This window comes from Callithrix jacchus, chromosome 14 (assembly GCF_049354715.1).
Source record: "Callithrix jacchus isolate 240 chromosome 14, calJac240_pri, whole genome shotgun sequence".
Classification (NCBI taxonomy): domain Eukaryota; kingdom Metazoa; phylum Chordata; class Mammalia; order Primates; family Cebidae; genus Callithrix; species Callithrix jacchus.
The window spans coordinates 33,365,429-33,392,866 of NC_133515.1; the positions used below are offsets into that span (position 1 = coordinate 33,365,429).

Sequence of the window (27,438 nt, forward strand, 5' to 3'; positions counted from 1 at the left end):
CTGGGGTGACTGAGGGAGTGCTGACATCACCCTTCCCCTAACCCCAGGCTGTACAGCTCACAGCTCCAAGAGAGACCCCTTTCTGCTTGAGGAGAGGAGAAGGAAGAGTGGGGAAGACTTTGTCTTGCATCTTGGATACCAGCTTAGCCACAGCAGGATAGGGCACCAGTCGGAGTCATGATGTCCCCCATTCCAGGCTGTAGGATCCCAAAGATGTTTCTAGACACACCCTGGGCCAGAAGGAAACCTGCTGCCTTGAAGGGAAGAGAACAAGAGTCTCTGCCTAGTAATACAGAAAATTCTTCTGGATTTTGTCCGAGATCATCAAGGCAGTACCTCTACATGTCTGTGAGAATCACAGCATTATTGGGCTTGGGCTGCCCCCTGAAGCACATACAGCTTATATCACAACAACCAAGTTTTTTCAAATATCTGGAAAGCCTTCCCAAGAAGGATGGGTACAAACAAGCCCAGACAGTGATCATTAAAATAAATAACAAACTCTTCAATGTCTAGACACCTAAGAATATCTACGAGCATCAATACCAGCCAGGAAAACATGACCTCACGAAATGAACTAAATAATGCACCAGGAACCAATCCTAAAGAAACAGAGATATGTGACTCTTCAGACAGATGATTCAAAATAGTTGCGTTGAGAAAATGCAAAGAAATTCAAGACAACACGGAGAAGACATTCAAAATTCTATCAGATAAATTTAACAGAGATTGAAATAATAAAAAACAATCAAGCAGAAATTTTGGAGCTGAAAAATGCAATTGGCCTACTAAAGAATGCATCAGAGTCTTTTAGTTGCAGAATTGATCAAACAGAAGAAAGAATTAGTGAGCTTGAAGATGGGCTATTTGAAAATACACAGTCAGAGGAGACAAAAGAAAAAAAATGAAAATCAATGAAACATACATAGAGGATCTAGAAAATAACCTCAAAAGGGCAAATCTAAGAATTAATGACCTTAAAGAGGAGGCAAAGAAAGAGATAGGGCTAGAAAGTTTATTCAAAGGGATAAGAAAAGAGAATTTCCCAAACATAGAGAAAGATATCAATATGCAAGTACAGGAAGGTTACAGAATACCAAGCAGATTTAACCAAAAGAAAACTACCCCAAGGCATTTAATAATCAAAACTCTCAAAGACCAAGGATAAAGAAAGGATACTAAAAGCAGAAAAAGAAAAGAAACAAGTAACATGCACTTGAGGTCCGATACACCTGGCAGCAGACTTTTCAGTGGGAAACTTACAAGCCAGGAGAGACTGGCATGGCATGTTTAAAGTGCTGAAGGAAAAAAACCCTTTACCCCAGAATAGCATATCTGACAAAATATCCTTCAAGCACAAAGCAAAAATAAAGCATTTTCCAGTAATGCCAGACCTGTCCTACAAGAAACGTTAAAGTACTTCAGCAATAAAGAAAAGGACATTAATGAGCAACAAATAATCACCTGAAGATTCAAAACTCACTGGTAACAATAAGTACACAAATATTATAAGAATATAGAATATTCACAGAAACACAGGATATTATAACACTAACTGTGGTGTGTAAGCTACTCTTAGCCTAAGTAGAAAGACTAAACCATGAACCAATCAAATCAAGAAAGCTGGATTTGTTCCCAAGAATGAATTTGCTTTAAAAAATAATTCCCCGTTAAATGAAATGTGTATACTGAACATTGACAATGTGCACAAATAAGAACATACTCAGAGTAATTATAATCTAGGGAATGGGAGAAAGGCAAAGGTGAGGGAGTGTGCAAGTAACACAACACCTAACGGCAGAATATATACCATTAGACCCACAGTGTTGAGGCTGTGTTCAAAGAGAAAGATCACATCTGGTTTTAAAAGTTCACAAGCGGGCCGGGCATGGTGGCTCAAGCCTGTAATCCCAGCACTTTGGGAGGCCAAGGCAGGTGGATCACGAGGTCAAGAGATCAAGACCATCCTGGTCAACATGGTGAAACCCCGTCTATACTAAAAATACAAAAAATTAGCTGGGCATGGTGGTGCGTGCCTGTAATCCCAGCTACTCAGGAGGCTGAGGCAGGAGAATTGCCTGAACCCAGGAGGCGGAGGTTATGGTGAGCCGAGATGGCACCATTGCACTCCAGCCTGGGTAACAAGAGCAAAACTCCATCTCAAAAAAAAAAAAAAAATTCACAAGCCTTTCTGGAGGTAGCCTTTAACTTGATCTTTTAGGATTAAATAGAATTTTGACATATTCCTGTGGGGGGAAAAATGTGATTCTCAGCTAAAGCCAAACTTTAGTGCAGGGAAGATGGGTGTGTGTTCTGAAGTGTTTGGGCATGCTGGGATGTGGGGATGGATCTTTCTAGAAGGCCAGTCTAGGAGTCTAATAGCAACTTTAATATGCCCACCTCCCATTAAACATAAGCATCTCATTCAATGTGCATATATAATTTTTATTTTAACAAGCTCTCCAGGAGATTTTAATGCATATAGAAGTTTGAAAAACACTTAAGTAAAGAATAGTTTGAAACTACTTGGAATATTTGTAAGTTAAAGGAATATATGAAGTCAGGGAATGCAGATAATTTAGGTGGTTTTAGAAAAAAGAAAGTACTAGTGACTTATCTCTCTAAAAACATAACAGAGGAAATGCTCTTTTCTCTTCTCTTGTCAGTATTTAAAGAAAACAGAATCATTTCAACCAAGGTCAACAAATGTTTACTGAGATAAGCACCGAACAAAATACTTTTACATGTATGACCTCATTTCATCTTAACCATATTGTGCACAAATATGTTTTAAAAACAAACAAAAAACCTATTAAATCTTCTTGTTGAAGGATGATGAAAGAAACAGCTCTGACCCATAAGTTCCATTCTTTTCCCTGAACGAACCCCACCATAACCTCTAATTTTTCTCACTATTTCTAATACATATGCCTACTGAATTCCAAGTAACCCTACCTGGCTGTCACCTCAGGTTTTGTTCCACATCTTTTCCTTACTTAGAATCCTTTGTAAGCCCTTCTATTATCTCTTTGCCTAAGACAGAGTGGTCAGCTCATGGCCTTACTCTTCCTGGGACCATATTCTAGTTTTAGTCTATCTAAATCAAGACAAACGTTTAAAAAAGGGCAATTTTAAGATCCCATTTTTCAAGTCTAGGAAATAGCTGTCTAAGCCACACACTTATTTTCCTTTTACTGGACCACTCTTATCACAAAGACTGTTCTGTGGCTTTTGGAGAAGCAACAAGGCTTTTCCTGATAAGCCCTCAAGCTTATCAAGGAATGCAAATTCTATCTTTGTTTATTACAGATGAATTATTTTTGATTCTTAAAGATGTAATTTTATGAACTTTCATTTTAATGGTTATCAGGGCTAAAGTGCTATAAGAAACTACCTAAAAGGGTATATAGCCAAAGGATTATAAATCGTTCTACTATAAGGATACATGCACATGAGTGTTCATTGCAGCACTGTTTACAATAGCAAAGACCTGGAACCAACACAAATGAATACCCATCGATTATAGACTGGACACGGAAAATGTGGTATATATACACCATGGAATATTATGCAGCAATCAGCAATGATGAGTTCGTGTTGTTTGTAGGGACATGGATGAATCTGGAGAACATCATTCTCAGCAAACTGACACAAGAACAGAAAATGAAATACCGCATATTCTCACTCATAGGCGGGTGATGAAAAATGAGAACACATGGACACAGGGAGGGGAGTACTAAACACTGGGGTCTATTGGGGGGAAAAGGGGAAGGCCAGCGGGTGGGGGGAGCTGGGGAGGGATAGCCTGGGGAGAAATGCCAAATGTGGGTGAAGGGGAGAAAGGAAGCAAAACACACTGCCATGTGTGTACCTATGCAACTGTCTTGCACGTTCTGCACATGTACCCCAAAACCTAAAATGCAACAAAAAATTTTAAAAAAATGATGAGTTCATGTCCTTTGTAGGAACATGGATGAACCTGAAAGCCATCATTCTCAGCAAACTGACACAAGAACAGAAAGTCAAACACCACATGTTCTCACTCATAGGTGGGTATTGAACAATGAGAACACATGGACACAGGGAGGGGAGCATCACACAATGGGGTGTGTCAGGTGGAAATAGGTGAGGGACAGTGGGGGTTCGGGGGTTGGGGAGAGATAGCATGGGGAGAAATGCCAGATATAGGTGATGGGGAGGAAGGCAGCACATCACACTGCCATGTGTGTACCTATGCAACAATCTTGCATGTTCTCCACATGCACCCCCAAACCTAAAATGCAGTAATTTAATACAGTAACAGTTTATTTCTCTCTCTTGCCACAATCTAATGAGAGGTATATATAGGGTGAGGAGACCTGGTTATTTAAGAGCACTGACTCCAGTCATCCAACAGCTTCATTCTAGGGCCTGAGTCTTGCGCTGGATTCTCTTCATCATTTAATACGGAAGAAAGAGGGTAGAGGATGGCTTGGGTGTTCTAAAGACCAGGATTGGAAATGGTTTACATGACATCCACCAACAAGCAATCTATCGGAAGAAACCTGGTCATGGGGCCTCACCCAGCTGCAAGGGAAGGTGGTAAATATAACTTACTTTATATCAGGAGGACAATAAAATCATTTGGACAGCAGACCTTGCTACTGTACATCATAAATATTGATACCTTCTATTATGCAATTTAATTATAAATAAACATTTCTTTAGCTGCTTTATTATCATACTAGTATACTGCCGGTTGTATGAATAATGTTAGTGATGCACCATTTCTCAACAGTATTTTTTGCATATAGTTTTCAACATAATAGACTTCAACCTGTGCATATGCATATGTTGTAATTCTTTCCACATACTTTTTGCTAATGTAAAAATAAAATATATATTTATGAATTGAATGATACTTCATTAGTGTTAGGCTGCCTATAGTTTATGTAATTGACATAACAGGAAATAAACAGCTAAAATAAGTAAAATCAAATTATTGTTATCTTTAAATTTGGGAGATAATAATCTTTAATATGAAACCTTGCTTATTAAATACAAGGAGATTCATAAATATTGCTAACCAAATTTACTGTATGTTTTCAATTAATTCCCCTCCAATTTTTCACAGTAAGGTTTTCTTTCCCCAGTAAGGAGTGGGAACTGGTGGTATAAGTTACAGGGTCTATTTTCCCTCCTGTGTGGACCCACTGTGATCATCACTTAACTGTGTAGCTGTATATCTGCAGGTATCATCAGCCCATTTTGCCTTTGACCATTATTGCTTTTCATGCCAGGAGGGGAGTGGATGGATTGGGCTATTGCCCTAACTCTAGTCCTAATGTAGTCCAAACACTACATGGCCAACAAAAGCTTTTAAATACAACTTGCATCCATTAGGTAACTTCATTAAATAGCACAGAAGAAAAACTATTATACCTGAAAATCAATGTCCTGTTCTCTTATTCCTCTGATGAGCTGTGGAATCCAAGGGGAAATTTCTAGCAATTAGATTCCTCATCTTTAGAGTCAACAAACAATGCAACCATCAAGTTCCTTTTCAGGTCAAAAACTATATGACTCTGTGACTGTGGCTTTATTACAAAGCAGATGAATGATATTAGCAAATCATATTGTTTGATGTTGACTACCCTAGAGAAGGAAAAATGATGCTGCTATTGCAGAGATGTTGAAAAACTACATAAGAAATAATAAGTGTTTAGTATTTATAATAATACTCTACCTTTTACCTTGCAATGCCCTTTGAAATAAAAGAGGAAAATAGGATATAAATAGACAATACTGATTGTCAAGTTGAAAAAAGCATACAAATCATAAACATCAAAACAGTTATTTTCGGGATGGAGAAGGTAATGGTGAAAAAGCTACACAGAAAGAAGCCGCAGATCAAAGTGTGCAATAAATTCAAACCAATTGCTGCTGCGTGAAAGAAAAATATCAGGGTTTGTGCAAGATGAATATAAAGCTGAATTATTCAACAAAACACAGAGATACATAGTAACATTGATCTTGGTCTGCATCTGGAATAACTGGTTTAGTTTATAACTTGATTTTACCATATAGAAATGCAAACTGAAAATTATAAAAAAGAAAATTAAAAATATTAGCAACATAGATTTCATTAACAAGGCAAGATAAAAGGGGAGAGCCTAATTATTGTCCCATTTTTGGTGACAAAACTGTCAAATAAAAGAACTGTTTCTAAATATCTGAAAGATATAAAACTAGAATAAGACCCCAGATTACTGGGACAAGAGGACTTGGGTTAAAGTTCAGTTAACTAATAGCTAATTCTGAAAAACAGTTTGTTACAGAGCCTGAGCATACATCTAAAACACTCTGGCACTCTAGGAATAGGAGATACTCATTTGGAATCAAAATCAGCAATATAACATTGTGTAGATGCATGAGAGATGAACAAGTAAACCTCATGAGAACTTGAAATAACTAAATTTAAATTCATTATTATTAAGCTCATACTATTGCACATTTTAGAACATATCATCTTCTTGAAAGCTGAATATGAAAGAGCAGAATACAAAGATTCTGGACTTTTTTTAGTGATTATATTAATTTTCAAGACAGAACACAAGTGAAATATAAACATGAATTGAAAGATGCTGATTTTTGACCAGGTCTTCCCTGAATATCAGAAGAAGTAGATAAATTATCTTCAATTTTTTTGCTAATATTTATTTTATCGTTGTTCTTTAAGCTCTAGGACACTCTATGAAAAGGGTATCTGACCCAGAATTGAAAACAAAACTAATAAAAATCATAAAATCTCCCATTGTTCTAGGATTACACCTTTTACACAATGTCATGATCTGTTTCCCAAGGATGAATGAAAGAACCACGAGGATCTTTTGCAAGGGAGATTTTCTTGAAGCACCTCTCCGAGGGGGGTTCTCTTGAAAATGCTTGTGTCTTGCCTTGTTTTCCGTATCTTTCCTGACTCTTGAACTGCTATCAAAAGAGACTGGAAGCTCCTTTGGGGCAAACCATCCCTGGGTTGACTAATTGAAATCCAACATTGGGCAGTGCATACTCAGTCTCAATTCTTCCTCTTCCGTTTAAATTATAAAACAAAAATATATGGTTCAAAGAAATATTAGAGAACATCTAATTTGAAGATTTTCTTTCCCAGCTGAGAAATTAAGACCAAAGATTAAATATGCTTACTCAGAGAAACACAGCCTAATTAATGATGAAGCCCTTCTGCCTCATTTTTTTTGAGGAAAACAAATAGAATATGCTGTGGCTCAAATAGAAATTCCATTTGACCCAGCAATCCCATCACTGGGTATATACCCAAAGGATTATAAATCATTCTATTATAAAGACACATGCACACGTATGTTCATAGCAGCACTGTTTACAATAGCAAAGACCTGGAACCAACACAAATGCCCATCAACGATAGACTGGAGAAGGAAAATGTGGCACATATACATCATGGAATACTATGCAGCCATAAAAATGATGAGTTCGTGTCCTTTGTAGGGATGTGGATGAATCTGGAAACCATCATTCTCAGCAGACTGACGCAAGAACAGAAAATCAAACACCGTATGTTCTCACTCATATGCCAGTGTTGAACAATGAGAACACATGGACACAGGGTTCCAGAGCATCACATCCTGGGTGGGGGGGGCAAAGAAGGAACAGCAGGAGAGTGGGGAGGTCAGGGAGGGGTAACGTGGGGAGAAATGCCAGATATAGGTGATGGGAGGATGGAGGCAGCAAACCACACTGCCATGTGTGTACCTATGCAACAATCCTGCATGATCTGCACACATACCCCAGAACCTAAAGTATAATAATAGTAATAATAATAAAAGGATATACTGGGGCTCTCAGATTACTACACAAGAAGAGCAACCACTTGTTATTTAGGGCTTCTGACATGAAAAAGAGATGTATTAGTTATAATACTCACATTTATAGTTAAAGGCCATATTTTAAATGTGTTAGGTCATATTGCAGATGATTGCTACCATTTCAATGGAAGCCCAGAGAGGTCAATATTTTTAATTGTGACATTTACGATATTACCAAAGCAGTAAGTTCATAAAGCTCACAATTAAAAGTAAACCAATTAGTCTCTTTTCTTTCTGCCTACACCAAAAGATCATATTCTAATGAATGTAAATATTTAATCCTTCTGACCTTTCATCCCTTAAATACTCCCATATGAATCTACATCAGGGAACTATAACATAATTATTATAAGAAGCAACAAACTGCCTCTTCCTTTATGCAGCCCACACAAATACAGCACACATTTTGATGACTTTTCAAAAGGCAATGTTATTAAATACTTTTATGCTTTAAAAAGACAATCATACTTGAGCTCAAATTTCATTCCATTCACGAGAGCACAAATACAAAGAGAAATGGCAAAAACACTAAAAATATTTCAATAATATGCATTGACTTACATAGCATTAGTTATTTTTAGAAATTCAAAATAGAAGACCAGATTGGCTGAATAGCACCACAAAATTTAAACTACCCTTGGGTTGTTGAAACTTTAAAGTAAAACTTCAAATAAATTATGCCAACAGCTCATTAAATCCTTACGGTCACACATACTGAAGTGGCAAGAAATGTGAACCTCAAACATAGATGGGATCAAAAATGGAAAAATTATCTATTTACCTAAAATATACAGCATTTTAGCTTGTCTTCATTTCAAAAAGGAAAAATCATGCCTTTAAAATCAATTTAATTTTCATATATTCAATTTTACAAACACTTCATGTTTTCTCAAATTCATTCTGGCATTTATCTAATTCTTAAAATTTTACAGATTAGATGAGACCAGCATTATTATTTGACAAATATGAATTGGGACATAATGGCTGACTTGCCCCAGGCCATATATTTGGCTTTTGGCAAACCTGAGTCTCCACTGTCCCCAAGAATCACACATGAGAAAACCACAGGTGATCACCCTGCTTGGTACCCATATCACCACAGCCTCCATTTGGTAGGTCAAGGGTTTTCCAGGAGAAATCTAGCACCAAGAGGCAACCTATTTTAAAAGAAAACTCACGAACACTGCATTGCGTCACAGAAGTTTAGAAAAAAAATAAATGTACTTTTATATATGTACATTGTTTTAAATTGGCATAGAATTTCTTATCAATTATGACCTATTGTGATGGTTCCTTTACTGTGTAAAGTTGGCCAGGCATTAGTACCCAGTAATGTAATCAAACACTAAGCTAAGGTGTTACTTTCTAGACATTTTGTAGGTATAGTAAAGAAGATTAGCCTTGATAATGTGAGTGGGCCTCACTGAATCAGGTAGAAGGCCTTAAAAGCAAAAACTGAGGTTTGCTGGAAAAGAAGAAATTCACAACTTCAGCATAACTTCTCCCTGAATTTCTAGCCTGTCTGACTGTCCTATAGATAGTGGACTTGCTAATCCCACAACTGCATGAATCAATTCCTTAAAATACATACGTACATATCCTTTTGGTTCTGTTTCTCTGGAAAACTCAGACTAAATTAACTAAAAATTATATATATATATATATATATATATACATATATATATATATATATATATATATATACATACACACACACACACACACACACAAACACACACACATATACATATATACAATCTTTTTTATAGAGGGGTTAGAAAAGGTCTTTCTCAGCAAATGTCTTTAATGAGCATTTATATAATGCTTCCTATCTGTCAGTCATTGGTTTACATGTCTTACTTATATGAAAATCATCATTCCCATTGTACAGGTGATGGAACTGAGGCCTATTAGAGATTAAATACTGGTCCAACATCACACAGTTAATAAATATTGAGTCAGGTTTCAAATGTATGCTGTCTGGTTCTGTAAACTGTACTCTTAATGACTATGCTATTCTGCCTCAAAATGAATAAAATTTAAGATGTGCTTTGGAGCATGGCTGATAAATTAACTTCTGGCTCTGAATGTAAGGAATGAGGGGGCAAAAAAGAATAAGGTTCAATTCTAGCACTATTGATTTAAGCAACTGGATTGTTAATCCCATTTCTGAATTGGAAAAAAATGACAGAGGCTGTATTTGAGCTATATTAAATAGAAATATCTATGGCATGATCCCAGAGGTAGAAATTATGGAATGGTTGCTATATACAATGAAATGACTGACAAAGAAGAAAACAAAGCCCAGGTTAGACCCCTGGAACATTCCAATACAAAGAATTCCAAGAAGATATGGAAAGTGAAAAAAATTGGGAGGAAAAGAAGGTATTGTAGAAGCCAAGAGAAGCAAGAAAGTGGATGAACCAGGAGTGTGGGGTGGGAGCACAACTGTATGTGATGCAACTGAGAGGTTAAGGAAAGATTTACGGAGAGAAATATCCAGATACAACAAAGCGTTGAATGCAGTGACTTAAAGCAGAGCAAGACTGGTGAGCCTGAGAACCAGAATGGTATGGGTGAGAAACTGAACATTCATACGCATCAATTATATTTTATTATTTGTTATTATTAAGATGGAGTCTCACTCTTGTTGCCCATGCTGGAGTGCAGTGGTATGATCTTGGCTCATTACAACCTCCACCTCTCAGCTTCAAGTGATTCTTCTGCCTCTGCCTCTCCAGTAGCTGGGATTACAGGCATGCACCGCCTGGCCAATTTTTGTATTTTCAGTAGAGACTGGGTTTCTTCATGTTGGCCAGGCTGGTCTTGAACTCCTGACGTCAAGTGATCTACCCACTGGGGCCTCTGAAAGTGTCAAATACATTTTAAACTTATGGGAAATAGATTTGTGATAGAGCAAGTACAGCAAATGCTAATCCCAGATTTACATGTTAGTTTTGCAGGTGTCGGTATTCCCTGTAAAATTCATTCAGCTATGCTGTACATTTGAACATTTTATAATAAAATAATGAGAAATGTGGATACCAAATTCAGGATTGTGGTTCTCTGACCGAGGTTGGACAGTGGGGCTAGGAAGGGAAAGAAATACAGACATGAAAAGCACACAGAGAAGATTCCTATGCATTAGGAAGATGTTATTTCTTAAGCAGAGGGGTCTGCATACTGGTATTCTTTTAATTTCTCATGTTGTTTTACATAAATTATATTACACAATAAAAGAATTTAAGTGACTGTGAGGTAAAGATATGGAATGAGTGAATGTGAATCATTTGAAAAGTTTTGCTCAAAAAAGTAAAAAAATGAGGCATTTGTTGGAGGGATTTGTAAACAGGTAAGGTTTTTTTGTTTGTTTTAACATATAAAATATTGGCATGCTATTTCGACTGTGCCAGTAGAAAGGAAGAAACTGATAATTTGAGATTAGGTGGATCACCCAAGCAGGGTCCTCAAAAAATGGCAAGGGACCAAGAGCTCCAGCAGAAGGATCAGCCTTTTGGAGAAGCGGCTTGAAAAGCCACTTCATTTTTAACTGTGGGAACAAAAGAGTGGGCATACAGTGTCAAGCATTGTGATTTTTAGTTTAAGAAGAGGTAATTCAGCCTCTGCATTTCCTACCTGTTTATTTCTTTCTGTTTAACACTTTCTAATGATTAACGTGTCTGCTTATCCCCCACAATGTTGGGAAGACATCTCCATAATTTATTGTAAGATTTGATTTTTCCATATTGCCTAAATATCACTCCAAAGAGCTGGTCATCTGGAACCTTTTATTAACATTCACCTAACAAGACTCAGCATGGTTTTAGTTGCTATTTGCCTTTCTCTATTTGTTTTCTTTTCAAAAGTAGACTCATGGAATCAACCTAGGTACCAATCAACAGTGGATTGGATATAGAAAATGTGCTTCATAAAAAACAGCAAATACTACAAAGCCATAAAAAAGAATGAAATTATGTCCTTTGCAGCAATATGAATGCAGCTGGAGGCGATTATCCTAAGCAAATTAATGCAGGAACAGAAAACTAAATTTCACATGTTCTCACTTATAAGTGGGTGCTAAACATTGAGTACAGATGGACATAAAGATAGTGACAATAGACACTAGAGACTACTAGAGGAGTGAAGGAAGGAAGGGGGGCAAGATCTGAAAAACTAACGGGTACTATGCTCAGTTACCTGGGTGACAGGATCACTCGTATCCCAAACCTCAGCACCACTCAATATACTCAGGTAACCAACCTGTGCATGCACTCCCCAAATTAAAAATAAATCTTGAAATTATTTTTGTTTAAAAACAAGAAGTATCACATCTAGAAGCATGCTTGCCCAGCCTTGGTTTCTGAGGGGTCCAGAGTTAATAAAGACTGCCTGGTTTGCATCAAATCACTGACATATATCATAATTAGGAATACATCAGTGAATCGGCTTCATCTTGAACAATCTTATCTGGTTTTTATTTAAGATGAGCATGTCAAATGCATTTTTGATTGAATTACAGTCAAATTGAATTGAATTAATTAACTTTTAGAGAGAAAATGCTTGATAACCAGGTTTCTTTATCTGTATGTGGTAATACAGAGTATTTTATGCACAAATCAGAGGTTTTGCTTAAGAAATTTTCCTGAAAGTGTATTACAAATGAAATGAAGGTAGCTTCATGATCTGAAAGATCATTTTATTTTATGATTAAAAATATCATTCTGTCATAAACTTTACAACTGATGTGTTAGAAAGCTTAAGAGCCCAACCTGCTGTCCAGTTGTAGCAAGAAAATAATGGCATTAGCAATAAAAGCAACGTCCACCAGGTTTTTCGAGGCTGAAGTGTGCTAGGTCAGTTTTTAGGTACTCTACATGCAGCCTCTCATCTTCTCTGCACAGCAGTCCTGGGATGAATGTAAGATAAGCCCCAATGAACTCATAGGCACGCTGGTGCAGAGTGGATACATAATTTTCCCATGTCACAGGGCACAGGCACCATAAAAACTGCAGTTGAAATTTGAACCTAGACTCTACTGTAAAGTGAACCTCACACATTGAGCCTGCTGTGGACGTGTTCTCAGGTGCACAGGTTTGCACAGGATGCCTAGGCACTAACCTATATATGCATTAGTCACTCCCCTGACTCTTCTTGAGTCTTTGATGATATTTGCCTTTTCTCTTTCCCATGGATTTCCTATTCTCTTTCTGAATTTTGTATATCCTTGCATGCCTCTTTAAATGTTTTCTGTGAAAGGCAAGAATGGCTTTACTTAGACTGGTAAGTTTAGACTTCAAAAAAGAGTATTAAAAGAAACAGTCCTGAATTGGCAATCTTCTAAACTAGATTTCTGATTTTTACTCATACAGATGTATAATTTACCATTCTTTGCAAGTCAGCTTACAAATAAGAATAGTTTGGCATTCATACTGTGTTTGTTCTTGCCATTTTTGCTAAGCATATCAGCAGAAACGTTTGCAATTATATTTTTTTATTATTGTGGTCTATTCAATAATAATCTATTAATATTGGTTTATTAATTGTGACAAATAAGTATACAGTATATGCAATTTTCTGTACTATCTTTGCAAATTTTTGGTAAGTCTAAAATTATTCTAAGTTTATTTTAGGAAACGAAACAAGATTAGGTGATGTCATATAAATAGAAGTTTTCAAATCAGCAGAGTAAGTATGTAGGGTTGTGATTACTGAGTTATAAGGCAATTAATTCTATGTTTAGTTTTATTTTAGAAACTGCCAAACTGTCCTTCAAAGTGGCTATATCATCTTGCATCCAAATGAATGAAATCACTTGTTGCTCCACATATCACCAGCATTTCGTATTGTCAGTTTTGGGGATCTTAGGATATATTAAAATCTCATTGTTGTCTAATTTGTGTTTCCCCAATCACAGATGATGTTGAACACTGCTTCTTATGTTTACTTGCTATCTGCATGTCTTCCTTGGTGAGGTATCTGTTCAGGTCTTTCACCCATTTTTAAGTAGTGTTAATGGTTATCTTGTTGAATTTTAAGAGTTCTTTGTATATCATGGATATAACTACTTCATCAAACATGTAATTTATAAATTTTTTCTTGCAGTTTGTGGCTTGTTTATATTCTCTTAGCATTATGTTTCTCATTGCCAAAGTTTTTAGTTTTAATATGAAATTCAAATTATCCGCTTTTTTCATGAGTCATGCATTTGGTTGGTTCATTTTTAAATTGCACTTCCATAGGCTGTAATCATCACCCTGTTTAATATTTTACTTATTTGTCTGTCTCATCTCAAAATGTAATATTCTTATTGGCAGATAATGTCTGTTTCTTTATTCCACATTCCCAGCACCCAAAATAGTGCCTGTGCATAGAAGATACTCAAAAAATATTTGTAGAATTTGTCAATCAATGCACATGGAGATCAGTATCTGTGTCATATTATACAAATATGAATAATACTTCAAATGACAAACAGAATGACTTGGAGAGAATATATACAAAGTTTCTTACAAATGGAGTGGGAAACAATAAACCTTGCTATTGTTGCTGTTATTTTTGCTGAAAGAATATAACATTTTCAAAAGACAAGGGTTCCAAAAAGGGAGGTCAGGTGAAAGAATAATATGTACTCCAGGGCCCCCAGCAAATGCAAACTTTGGCATACAAACATATTTTATTTAAGAAAATGTTCAATGGTTGAACCTATTGCAAATGTTAAAATTTGCATTAAGATGAATCCTAAGGGTATATGACATTTTTAAAGTTATGTATTTTTTTCATATTTTCACATCAAACCTCTTTCTATCTTTTCGTCATAGTATGCATCTCTGGTTTTTTCATATTTTTTTAAACCTCTGATGTTAAACCTTCCAAGAATTGATTTCATTCCTAGATAGCATAACTTTCTATGGAAAAGAGACCTAAAGTAATTAAAATGATGTTGATAATTATATATTCAACTTAGGCTATTAGTGATTCTTCAACTTTAGAAGCATAAGGTTCACTTGGGGTGCTATCTAGTAATAAAAATTTACAGGGTCACCCCAGACATACTGAATCTAGAGTTGTGGCTAGATTCATCAATTTGAATTTTCATGGACTCCTCCCACACCCACCCAGGGAATTCTGAACCAGGTGGTCTGTGAACTTCACTCTGAGAAACACTTGTAAAATGAAGCTTCTATAAGGAAGAGGTAGAGAAGCCACTGGAAGGGCAGTGAGTGGCTGTGTATGGCCATAGTAGAGCACCATCAGCTCTCGCTCAACGCACTCACAGATCGATGCAAGACATCCTCCATTCCATCTTCAAGATCTGCCTTGCTGTATCTAGTACACATGAACTTTATTACATCACTCCAACTGTATCATTTTATTTTTTAAGAGACAGGGTCTTGCTTTGTCACTCAGGCTGAAATGCAGTGGCTATATCATAGCTCACTGCAGCTTCAAACTCCCAGGCTCAAGCTATTATCCTGCCTCAGTCTCTAGAGTAGCTGGGACCACAAGTGTGTGCCACCATGCCCAGCTAATTATTTTATTGTATTTTTTGTAGAGATGGAGGTCTTGCTATCTTGCCCGGGCTAGTTTTGAACTACTGGCCTCAAGCAATCCTCCCACCTTAGCCTCCCAAAGCACTGGGATTACAGGTATGAGCCACTGTACCTGGCTGTGAATAGTATCATTGTAAAAAGTAATGGATCTACACTCAGCAGAGTCCAGGCTCAATGAAGCGAGATCCATAGAGAGAATATAAATGAGGTATCTTTCCCTCTCTTACCTAGGATTTACTCCTTGTGTCCCCATTTTCTACCCTAGAATATCCTTCTTTCCCAAAAGTATCTCCCTTCAGTGGAAACATCCCCCTCTCTCCCCATACAGGAGTGAAATCTTACCCTGAGACCAACAAAAGCCCATACTAGAACACAGTAACTAAGGTACCATCCTTACAGAGGCAGTCAGACAGCAGTGAAGAGTCAGCACACAGCACAGAAAGGAAGCCCTATATCCTAGGAGACTCAAGTATTCAGGGTACGAGGAGTAGAGGCATAAAGCCTGGGATGCTTGAGAAAAGGAAACACAGAGGAGTAACAGGATCTTGCCAACTCCCACACTCTTCTTTTTTTTTTTTAATTTTTTATTGGATTATAGGTTTTGGGGTACATGAGCAGAGCATGCAAGACAGTTGCGTAGGTACACACATGGCAGTGTGCTTTGCTTTTCTTCTCCCCTTCACCCACATTTGGCATTTCTCCCCAGGCTATCCCTCCCCACCTCCCCCTCCCACTGGCCCTCCCCTTTTCCCCCCAATAGACCCCAGTGTTTAGTACTCCCCTTTCTGTGTCCATGTGTTCTCATTTTTCATCACCCACCTATGAGTGAGAATATGCGGTGTTTCATTTTCTGCTCTTGTGTCAGTTTGCTGAGGATGATGTTTTCCAGATTCATCCATGTCCCACACTCTTCTTAGAGAGGTTGACCCCTATGGAAAATGCTGCAGGAGTGAGGACATGCCCACCATCCCCACACTGCGCCGCTTTACATATTTATAGGGCACATAACGGAGGAGGGGCAGGGCTGTGTGACTGAGAGAACTTCCTGGTGAGGGAAATAGCCTCTGACTAGCTTTCAGAAGAATTCACCAGCTGGCATCACCCGAAGTTTCTGTTGGGTCCTCTCATTTTACCAACACTACATGATCAAAGGGTGTCAGAAGCACAGAGGGATCAGCTCATCAGGAGGAAAGGGCTTATGACCTCTCAGAGATGGAAAGGACACCTTTCTCTCATGCTCTGTCACATTTTCTCAGTCTTGCCCTCCCTGTCTTAGCCCACTGGTCATCATTTACTCAATAAATTTCAATTTGATAAAAATAAACTAGTGAGACCAGGCGTGGTGGCTCACACCTGTAATCCTAGTTCTTTGGGAGGCCTAGGTGGGCCGATCACAAGGTCAGGAGTTCGAGACCAGCCTGATCAACATGGTGAAACCCTGTCTCTACTAAAGATACAAAAATTAGCTAGGTGTGGTGGTACACACCTGTGATCCCAGCTACCTAGGAGACTGAGGCAGGAGATTTGCTTATACCAGAGAGGCAGAGATTGCAGTGAGCTGAGATTGTGGCATGGCACTCTAGCCTGGGAAACAGAGCAAGCCTTCAATTTGAAAGAAAAAAAAAAACTAAAAGAAAATAGTGGAACTTGTTGATATCACCATATCACTTCACATTTGAGCTTATGACATAACAAAGAAAACACTGCATGAGCAGTGAATGGCTTGGTTGTCACTTTTATTTAGGAAATGGTCCCATGAGGAAGCTACTTCTTTCATTTGTACCTCCTTGTCACTATGCTCCACAAGATTCCCTGTAGTTTTGAGTTAGGACCATGTACATCTCATCTACACCCTAGCCAAATACACTTTGGTGGCATAGTCATGTCTTAGCTGTTTTGATTTGTCATTGCTCAGAGAGTGGGCAATATGTGAATGCTGTTGTCGAACAACAACAGAAAATGTAAGCATCTGCTCCATGGCTTAAGAGAATGTGGAGATATAATATTGGGATGACAGAGAAGATGCTTTAAGGATTCTCTATAAGTCCTATGGCATAGAACGAATGCTGCGTTACACTGTTAAATGGATTTGCCTATTGAGAAAATTTGAAAAAGGATGCCTATCATTCAAAGTGCAGCTTTCAGATCTATTTCAAATTGAAGATTACCGACTACCATATGTGAACACCCCATTTCTAGCAGATGCAGTTACACATCATACAAATGAATTAAATAAAAAATTCTTAGGCAAATTATGCCTCATAAAAATTGGCCTTTTCAGCAGCATCCAAGAAAGGAGTAATCATCAGCTGCATTCAGTAAATAAAATCCCTTAAAAATCGATGGGAGACCCACACAGATGGCAGTAACAAGCAAAAAGCATAAAAACATCTCCAATAGTGATTAAGTATCAGCCATCCATGGTCCATTAAAACCACCTCCATCTTTGTTCAAAATAATTGAGATCATTTCATCCAATTTGCTTTTGCTTTTACCTTTTCTACAAAACATTTTTGGGATATCTCTACCTACCTACCTGCTTTCCAGATAAAGGAATTTCCCTTCTGTATCACTTCACGCAACCCTGAACCTTCTTTCTTTGTATTACAATTATGGCTCCCTTTCTTCATATATACCCTGATACTTCATTTTTGGGATGGAAACAATAAGCAAGCCAGCAAAGTTATAATTTTGTGCTTGCCCTTAGTGTTTCTCCATTACTCCTCTCTATTTCTCTCCCTCCATTCTGTGACAATCTGCTAAAGCATGCCTAAAGTGCTAACTATATGCAGGCATTGTGCCAGGCTCCAGAGATACACAAAATAATAACACAGGAGCCCCAGGTGGGTACCAGATTATCTGCAGAAGCCAAAAGAAATACCTGCAAAATATATTGCAATGATAACCAAAAGAGATTCTAGTTAGCATTCCTACCTACATCAATTACTTCACCATCTATTCTGTTCTTTCAGCATGATTCCTTTTCATTTAGCTATTGCCTTTGCAGCTTCCTGAAAAATGTACTTTTGAATATAATTAATGACACCTGTCTAGAAAAATCCAAAGCATTTTCTCATCACTCATTCTCCACAATCTCAGAACACTCTGACATGATACAAAAACATTCTAGAGTCTAGATTGATCACTATTTCCTTTAAGAAATAGCCTATTCCGTTGGATTTTAAGATTCTGTCCTTGCTCTCTGGCCGCTTTTCAGGGACTGCTTTCCCTCTCTAATTTATTTCTATTTCATTTTCTAATACTAGTTTGTTCTTTCTTCTAAAACTGTACTTTAATCCCTCTACTCTTCTCTCTCTACTGGCAAGTACTTCCAAATTTCCCCATGGCATTGCCCTTCCACCAGGCAGTCTTCCCCAATCATCTATGTTTAAAACCAAACCCGTATACTCTCCCCTGCCCTTGTCACTCCTAAAGACTTTGCAATTAAGTAGCGTAGGGCCAAAAATGTAGAACAAATGTTGGCTCTTATCTCCCCTTCAGTAAGTTGAAAAAGATTTTATTCTTTTTTGTAATGCCTGCAACTTGTAGCTTCTTTCTGTTCTCATTACTGCCTCCTCAATCCTGGACCCTTGAAGTACTTATTTTGTTTCATTTCCCTTTTTATTATGATCATACCTAACCAATCTGTCGGGGTACAGTTTCTCTCTGATTTAGGCAACTTTCATAAAGCTGCCATATTAATCTTTCTAAAATATCATTTAAGTGGGTAGAAGCCAGCCAGGTAGCTAGCTTCTGTCCTCCTTGCCTCTCTTCCTTCCTTTCATCATGTTGTCTATACTTTTCCCAATCTGGGTCTGTTCCATTTCTTTTTTTTTTGAGATGGAATCTCATGTTGCCCAGGCTGGAGTACAGTGGTATAATCTTGGCTCATTACAACCTCCAACTCCTGGGTTTAAGTGATTCTGCTAGCTCAGCCTCCTGCTTATCTGGGACTACATGCATGAGCCACCATGCCCAGCTAATTATTTTTATATTTTAATAAAGACAAGGTTTTACCATGTTGGTCAGGCTAGTCTTGAACTCCAGACCTCAAAGCATCTGCCTGCCTTGGCCTCCCAAAATGCTGGGATTACAGGCATGAACAACCATACCTGACCATCTTATATTTCTAACTGTATATAAATATAAAATGTTTCATCAAATCAGGGCTTCTTTATCCAACCTCCAATTATCAATGCCATTCGTGTTTCTTTGCCTTTGAAAATTAGATAAAATCTGAAATTCTTATCCCACAAGTCTTAAATCTGAAATTCTTGTCTCATTAATCTGTGGAAATTTTTAATCAATGTTCAGCTTAAACATCACCTCCTTGTTAATTTCAGCTATATACATTTCTTTTCCCACAACTCCTGAAATACTTAACTGCCCTATAGATTTAACTGCCCAGTATATACTTAACACATATTCCTGCATACCTACAGAATATCAGACTTGTTAACACATCATTTAGCCTAGGACATACCTATCCATAACATTTTAATATAGAATATCAAGTTGTATCTCCTACATAAGTCTTACTGACCTACTTCTAAGTAAACAATAAGCTCATACACCTTGTATAATGACTACCTGTTAACAATTGCCTAATGTGAAACACTAAATAACTACCAGGGATGGATAAATAGTCTAGGTGTGGCTGACAAGCAAAAGGTGGATTAGTCCATTTCTTCTCAAGTTGGCTGTAAAATGAAATCACCTGAGGAGCTATAAACATCTTGAAGGCTGGGTCCAACTCCAGAGATTCTGATTTAATTGATGAGGGGTGAGGCCCGTAGATAAGGATTTCAAGATCTTTCCAGGTGATTCTAGTATCACTAAAGTTTGAGAACCTCACAATAAGTGCACAGTCCAGAAAATGTTTTCAGTCTATTTGCTCCCCTGTGACTTCATTTAGTAAAACAATCCATTGAGGTAAACACAATAATTGTCTGCATTTGAAACATGGAGAAACTGAGGCTAAAAATGGTTAAGTGACTTAGCTTTTCAGCTAGTTATTTGCCAAAGTAAGATTAGAAATGAGATAATCTTGACCAAACTGAAAATGCTTTGTAGATTTCCCAAGACTCCTTCCTGAATATCATCTACCATGTGCTAGAGGACCATGTAAGTGTTCCAGAAGAAGAAAGAAATACATAAATCTCATTGTTCCTATTCTGATGCAGTTTAAACTCACATTAGAAAGACAATATGCATGTATCACATGACTGTAGTCATAATAAAACAAACACGCAGGCAGAAACACACACACCAAACTATACATCCAGTCTTTACCAAAGACTAGAACATCAGAGTTCTAAGTTTTGAAGAAAAACTCTTCAAAACAAATTTCATTTAGACAACTTATTTTTGGTACCTCTTTTAAATATAAATGCTATCATAAGCCTACTGTATGTAAACATACCTGACAGCAGAAATGTACGCCTACTCTGAGAACAACTCTGAATGGCAGATGCACCAGAATGTGTTTGCTGAGCTGGGGAATCCAGGAGTGGCTGACCCAGAGAATCCTTTCTCTCCTACGAGTAACATCTGAGCCCCCAGCCCAGCCCGTGGAACACGGGGTATAAAGGGGATGGAGGCCTCCTTTTCAGGTAAGTGGAGGTTGCCAGGTGAAGACTGTTAGGAAAACAGTGCTACGTGAAACTGCTCTATGAACTGCCTGCCTTTCACAAATGGTTGTGGTTCTTGTGCCGAGTCTGCCTCCCCCGGGCTATGTAATTCTTCTGCCCAGCCTGCCGCCACTAGACTTTTCCCCTGTAGGTAAGCCCCCCAGTAAAACTCCATGTCTCATTTGCTGACTCTGAGTCTCTACTTTGGTCCCTTGATCCTGGTGTCATCCCCGTTGGAGTCCATAGGGGTTCAGCACAACACCTACTCCAAGACTTTTTTTACAGATACAGGGAAATCTTCTACTGGAATATTCCAGAGTAAAAATATAGTCGCCACTCAGACTGAAAACTTTTAGAGATCTGGCATGCAGCCTGGAATTAAGAGAATATATATATTTTTTAATAATAAAGACATTCAAATAACACTGTTTAGCCCAATGAGATACAATAATAACATAGTTAAATAGATAATTCAATCTATAATCTTGACAGATTGGGTAATTATAATGAATGTGAAACTTCAAAAGAAAAGCAAAACAGTTCTATATTAAAGATCTGAAAATTGACATGTACAGTATGAAAATTGGCATTTACTTATGCTGAAAGCAAAAAATGACAAGGCTTTTTAATAAAAACAAAAATAATGCAAGAGTAAAACTAACAGATTTAGTTCCCACAGCATATCACTTCAATAAATAAGTCATGTATGGATGCTGGAGGTATTTTAAAGGAGGTTATTGTTTCTAAATGTCAGTGTTTCCATAGTTTCTCAATATCATCTTCCGTATTAGAAACCAGAGTTTAAAGTTTCCATTATCTAAATATCCTGCCTCATTCCACATTCCTTCCCTACAAGCTTCTTTCTCTCTACCTCTCTCTGAAAATCAACGTTGGGCTCTTATTGGTAAATAAAATGTGGGTAATGGGCAAACAGGAAAATCAGGTAAAGCCAGATAAGCAAAGGAGGTTACATAATAATAAGCTGTGCTAGAGAATGGAAAGAATGGAGATAAGAGCTTGTGGACAACAAATTCAATCAAGAGGCTGAGGACCCTGCCATCAGGGAGGAGGTGCACCACTCACACCTGATAGGCATAGGCAGTGTATGGGCGCTATTGCAGAGTGAAAAAAAATGAATTTTAAAGGCTTCTACCCATTTTTCTGGTTAGTTTTCATACTATAGTAATGCCTCCTTGAATTTGACACTGTTCAAGAGAAGGAGCATGTAGCAGTGGAGCTTTATACAGATTGCACACAGACATCATTTCTGGTATGGAATTTTTTTGTAACAAGAAATGGATAATCTCAGAAAGGAAGCTTAAAATATCCTCTAAAAGAGCAACCATTGTTAGCTGTCTTAAATTAGCATATGTACAAATTTTTTACTCTAACACCTCTAAGATAGTCTAGCCGAAAACAGTGTTGTTTATTGTATTATATCCACAAGAACACCATTTCATGTAAGCTTCAAGAAAATGAAAACATTAGTTTCTACAGAATGTGTGGAAACTAACTTGTAATGACAAAAGAATTCCTAAGAGGTTTTGAAGAAAGTAAAGGGAAAAATTTATCATCATAAAAGGCAAAGGCTTTAAAAAGAGGCCCAGGAGCCAATCAAAGCACCCTCTACTATGAATACCTTTGCTATCTTCATTGTAGAAATGGTTTCATGGATGTATGCCTTTGTCAAAACTTATCATATTGTACATTTTAAGTGCATACAGTTTATTATATGGCAGTCAACCTAAAAAACCCACAACAAACAAACAAAAAAATAAAACAACTATCCAGGCAGTAGATGCATGAAAACAAACAAGTGTCCATTTGCAATTCAGAAGGAATATCAGATTTCAAATGTGCCTGAAAACTTAGAAGATTTCACATTACCAAAACACATACACAAATATACTCTGTTCACAATAGATAAAATGTGGCACAATTAACATTGCAAACTAAAGTAATTATTTAAATTAGTATAATAGAAATGAATTTAGTGTTTAGGAGGAAGAAGAGGATGAGGAAGAAGAGGGCAGCATGGGGAACGAATGGTATTTGTGAGTGTAGACGGAGGATTGGTGTTTCCAGGTACTAAATATCCAGCTGTGAATTGATACAGTGGTAGGTTTGCAAGAAGAATTGGAAGAGACCATTCATTTCGCCTCTTAATTCATTAATTCAACAAGTGTTTAATGAGTACTACACATTGAAAATCAATGATTAGCAAAAGGGATATGGTCTGGTCTCTGCCTTCATGAATTTATAGTATGGCATGAAAGAATCACCTCACAAACAATTAATTATCCTGTGAAAAGTAACAAGGAAAGAACTCATTAAAAACGATGACAGCAGTGTCAGATAAAGTTTCCCTGAGAAGGTGTTCCTTGAGCTGGGGTGTGTAGAATGTGTGAAAGAGACAGCATATATAAAGGCCCTGGGGCAGAAAAACATTGTGCTTTTGAATAACTGAGACAGGAAGTGGTCCGTTAAACAGATATTTAGGAGGTAAGATCTAGGAAACTTTACAATAGACTATGTTGGAAAAAACCCAAAGTAACGAGAATGTCACCAAGATTTATGCAACATGCAACTGAATAGATAACATTGCATTCTTCATGATAGAAAATGCAGGAGAGAGACCAAGCTTGGGAATAGGTATCTGTTCTGATTTCATGGCCTTTAGAACTTTCAGCTACAGTTGCTGAGTAGGACTACATGAAAATTTAAATATTTTCAGTGTCAAAGGACACAACAGAGTGAAAAGGCAACCTACAGAATGGGAGAAAATATTTTCAAATCACTGTCTGATAAGGTATTAATATCCAGAATATATAAAGAACTCCTATAACTCAACAGCAACGAAACCAAACAACTTGATTAAGAAATGGGCAAAAGACTGGAAACATTTCTCCAATAAAAATCGTCAAATGACTAAGAAGCACGTAAAAAGATGCTCGATATAACTAATCATTACGAAAATGTAAGGCAAATGTACAATGAGATAACACCTCACACCAATTATGATGATATGATCCACAAAATAAAACAAGGGTTAGTGAGGATTTGGAGACACTGGAACCCCTGTGCACCATTAGTAGGCATGCACTACTATAAAAATTGTGCTGCAGCCACTAGGAAAAACAGCATGCAGGTTCTGGAAAATTAAAAATATAATTACCATATGATCCAGCAATACCACTTCTGAGTCTATATCCAAAAGAACTGAAAGCTGGGTGTTAAAGGGGTATCTTTATCTCTATGTTCACAGCAGGATTATTCCCAGGAGCCAAAAAGTGGAGGCAACCTAAACATTCATGAATGAATGAATGTATAAACAAAATGTGGTATATACATACAATGGAATACTGAAACATGCTACAACATGTATGAACCTGGAAGACATTATGCTAGGTGAAATAAGACAGTCAAAAAAAGACTCATATGTATGATTCCATTTATATGAGGTATTTAGAGTAGTCAAATTTGTAGAAAAAGAAAATAGAATGGCGATTGCCAGAGGCTTCAGGGAGGAGGAGGATCTAGGGGGTAGTTTAACGGGTATAGAGTTTCCGTTTTGCAAGATGAAATAGTTACTGAGATTGGTTGCTCAACGATATGAATATAGTTAATACTACTGAACTGTACATTTACAAGTAGTTAAGATTTTTATTTTTTTTAGAGACGGAGTCTCGCTCTGTCGCCCAGGCTGGAATGCAGTGGCAAGATCTCAGTTGACTACAACCTCCACCTCCCAGGTTCTAGCAACTCTCCTGCCTCAGCCTCTGAAGTGCTGGAACTACAGGTGCATGCCACTATTTCTTGGCTATTTTTTTCTATTTTAGTAGTGACGGGGTTTTACCATGTTTTCCAGGCTGATCTCCCAACTCCTGAGCTCAGGCAATCCGCCCGCCTCGGCCTCCCAAAGTGCTAAGATTACAGGCGTGAGCCACCGCTCCTGGCCATAGTTAAGATTTTATGTTGTATATTTTACTACAAATAAAAATTTTAAAATGCCAAATAAACAGTATGATTGATTGATTGATTGGTTGATTGATATAGATAGTTGATTCATTAATGGGTGGCTAGCTAGCTGCATTTGTGAGGAAATCTGTGAAATAAAAACATGAATTTGGGACTCACAGAAAAATAAGAATAATTCTCCTTTAGTACTTTACATTCTTCTCCCCCTTCAACTATAAAATCGTGACTTTAAAATGACTCTACAAATGTTAGGTCTTCCCATCCATTCTCTCTAAAGCCTGAGTTTAATACAAAGTCTGTTTTGATTTGTGTTAGAAAGAACACAAGAAAAAACAACTTGAAGATTCTGAAGTTACAGCAGACATGGAGTGTTTGTAGCTGTACCATACCGCAACAATGAAAACATCTCTCTGTACCACGTCCAGCAACATTAAAAATGACAAATGTAGACAAAAAGGAACAAAACATAAGACTTCTTCTTTGAGTAAATATCCACTGATTCTAAAGAAAAGGCCATTGTTTGCACATCAGTATAGATCCCCCTTGAACAATAGTATCATTCTGCCTACCTTGTTTGCGCACGTCCTCTACAGCAGCCACCAATTCTTCTTTGAGATCTTGACTCTCCTTAGCGATCTGTTCACCCTTTTCCAGGAAGTTCTGAGTGGCTTGCTCTACAGAAGCAGCTAGTACGTGGGCTTTCTTTGATCTCCCTTTCTTTTTACCAGATGGGCCTTTGTTGCTTGTGTTGACAAGTGTAGTCACCTTAAGTATAAAAGAAAAACTATAAAACTTCTTTGCAAAACTGTCTTGAAATGTCATGTTATCTCATAATTTCTAAATCTCTCTGTTTATTAAATCATAGGGTTTCATTATCAAGTCATGAATGCACATCACTTAGCCTCATCACATAGCCTTATCAAGAAAAGTGTGGAATTATATGAAATTGCATACAAATAAATGGTTTTCATTGATTTCCTGTAGAAAAACAAACACACATGAATAAGCAGAAAGAGCATACTTGCCAGTAGCTCAAGGTTTCAAGTTCACTCACTTTTATAGACTGACAAGAACAGTGCCGCTTAGAGTACCCAGCCTCAGGGAGGCAAGAAAGCGAAGCAAATATGGAAGTACCTCTGACTACTGAGCTAGGAGAACCAAGATCCAGTGCTGAGCCCTGTAAGTCAGGGGAAAGATGAAAGAGCAATTAATAAATAATGAGTAGCCAACACCCAATACGTATGTATGATTTTCCAAGGACTTTTGAAGATCTTTGCTATTTAGAATTTTATCTTATATAAATAAAATGGCAAATTTTATGTGAGGGGATTAAATGATTCAGATTCAATGTTAACCAGCTAAAGTTTCTAGAATCATAATTAGATTTGAATCTATTATCGCTCTTTTTTCTAAGTATCATTTGGACACATATCTCAACTGCCAAACATTTTTAACTCTGTATCTCTAGCTATTTAATTTGCTAAAAAAGCTATAATATCTTTTAAGCAACTTGTTATCTACTGTAGACTTCTGAACCTTCATTTTCTACCACTGAGAAGTTTGCAGGGGAAATGAAAGCAACTGTTCCATATTCTGTTGAGCAAAACTTGCCAGTCATGTTTACTGCTGTATATTATCAGTTTCACAAGAATGTAGGTTCTGTGGTTTATTTTCATAGATATTTATCCTGGTTAGCAGACTAAGATGTTATTGGAGGTTATTAAGAAAGCCAGTCTACCAGAGAGTTTCAAATGCAGTTGACTTCTGATGTTTACTCCAAATCCCAGAGCAATCAAAGCGATTACTCAAAGTCACGATTAATATCCAGTCAGTTTATCGAGAAAGAGATAACACTGAAAGAAAAAATAAAGGATTGAATAAATGTAAACTAAGATGAAGTATATAGGAAGAACCAATACTTAAGAGGTGATTAGTGCAGTGTTGGAAGCTGTCATATTCGGCCCTCTTTTGATTGCTAAATAATTGGGTACAGTGAATTTAAGGAAGATTCTATAAGGCCATTTAAGTACAAATGGTACCCTAAAAATGGCAAAATCATTAAAAATAAGAATATCAGATAATGGTGGTTTAGCTGTAAAATGTATATGCAATGAGAAACACATTGTCATCTTTTCAGTGCTACCCATATGAGGCAACCATTAAAAAAAAACCTTGTCACAAAGATTGCTTTTCTGAGGTGCAGGAGTGTTCTCCTTCATGAAGATTTACTCTAACACATAAACACACTACTCTTCCAAGAACCTCAACTCCCCAGTACAGCCAATCCCTATAAACAAGCCCATAAATCCCCTAAGCAAACACAGCAACCTTCTCTACCATCTGCATTTAGGCCAGGCTCCTTTTATCAGAGGAAAAAACTCCTTATTCGCACTGAGA

General features: G+C 37.3%; 1 protein-coding gene across 9 annotated transcripts in view; it reads right to left on the reverse strand.

Moving 5' to 3' along the window:
- Positions 1-27,438, reverse strand: part of CTNNA2 (catenin alpha 2) — a 1,148,556-nt gene that overhangs the window by 879,998 nt on the left and 241,120 nt on the right. For all 9 annotated transcript variants that reach the window (XM_035273413.3, XM_035273412.3, XM_017964211.4 and 6 more), the window contains one exon: positions 25,611-25,806. In XM_035273413.3, coding sequence (XP_035129304.1) covers positions 25,611-25,806 — 196 coding nt within the window. The remainder of the gene's footprint in view (positions 1-25,610; positions 25,807-27,438) is intronic.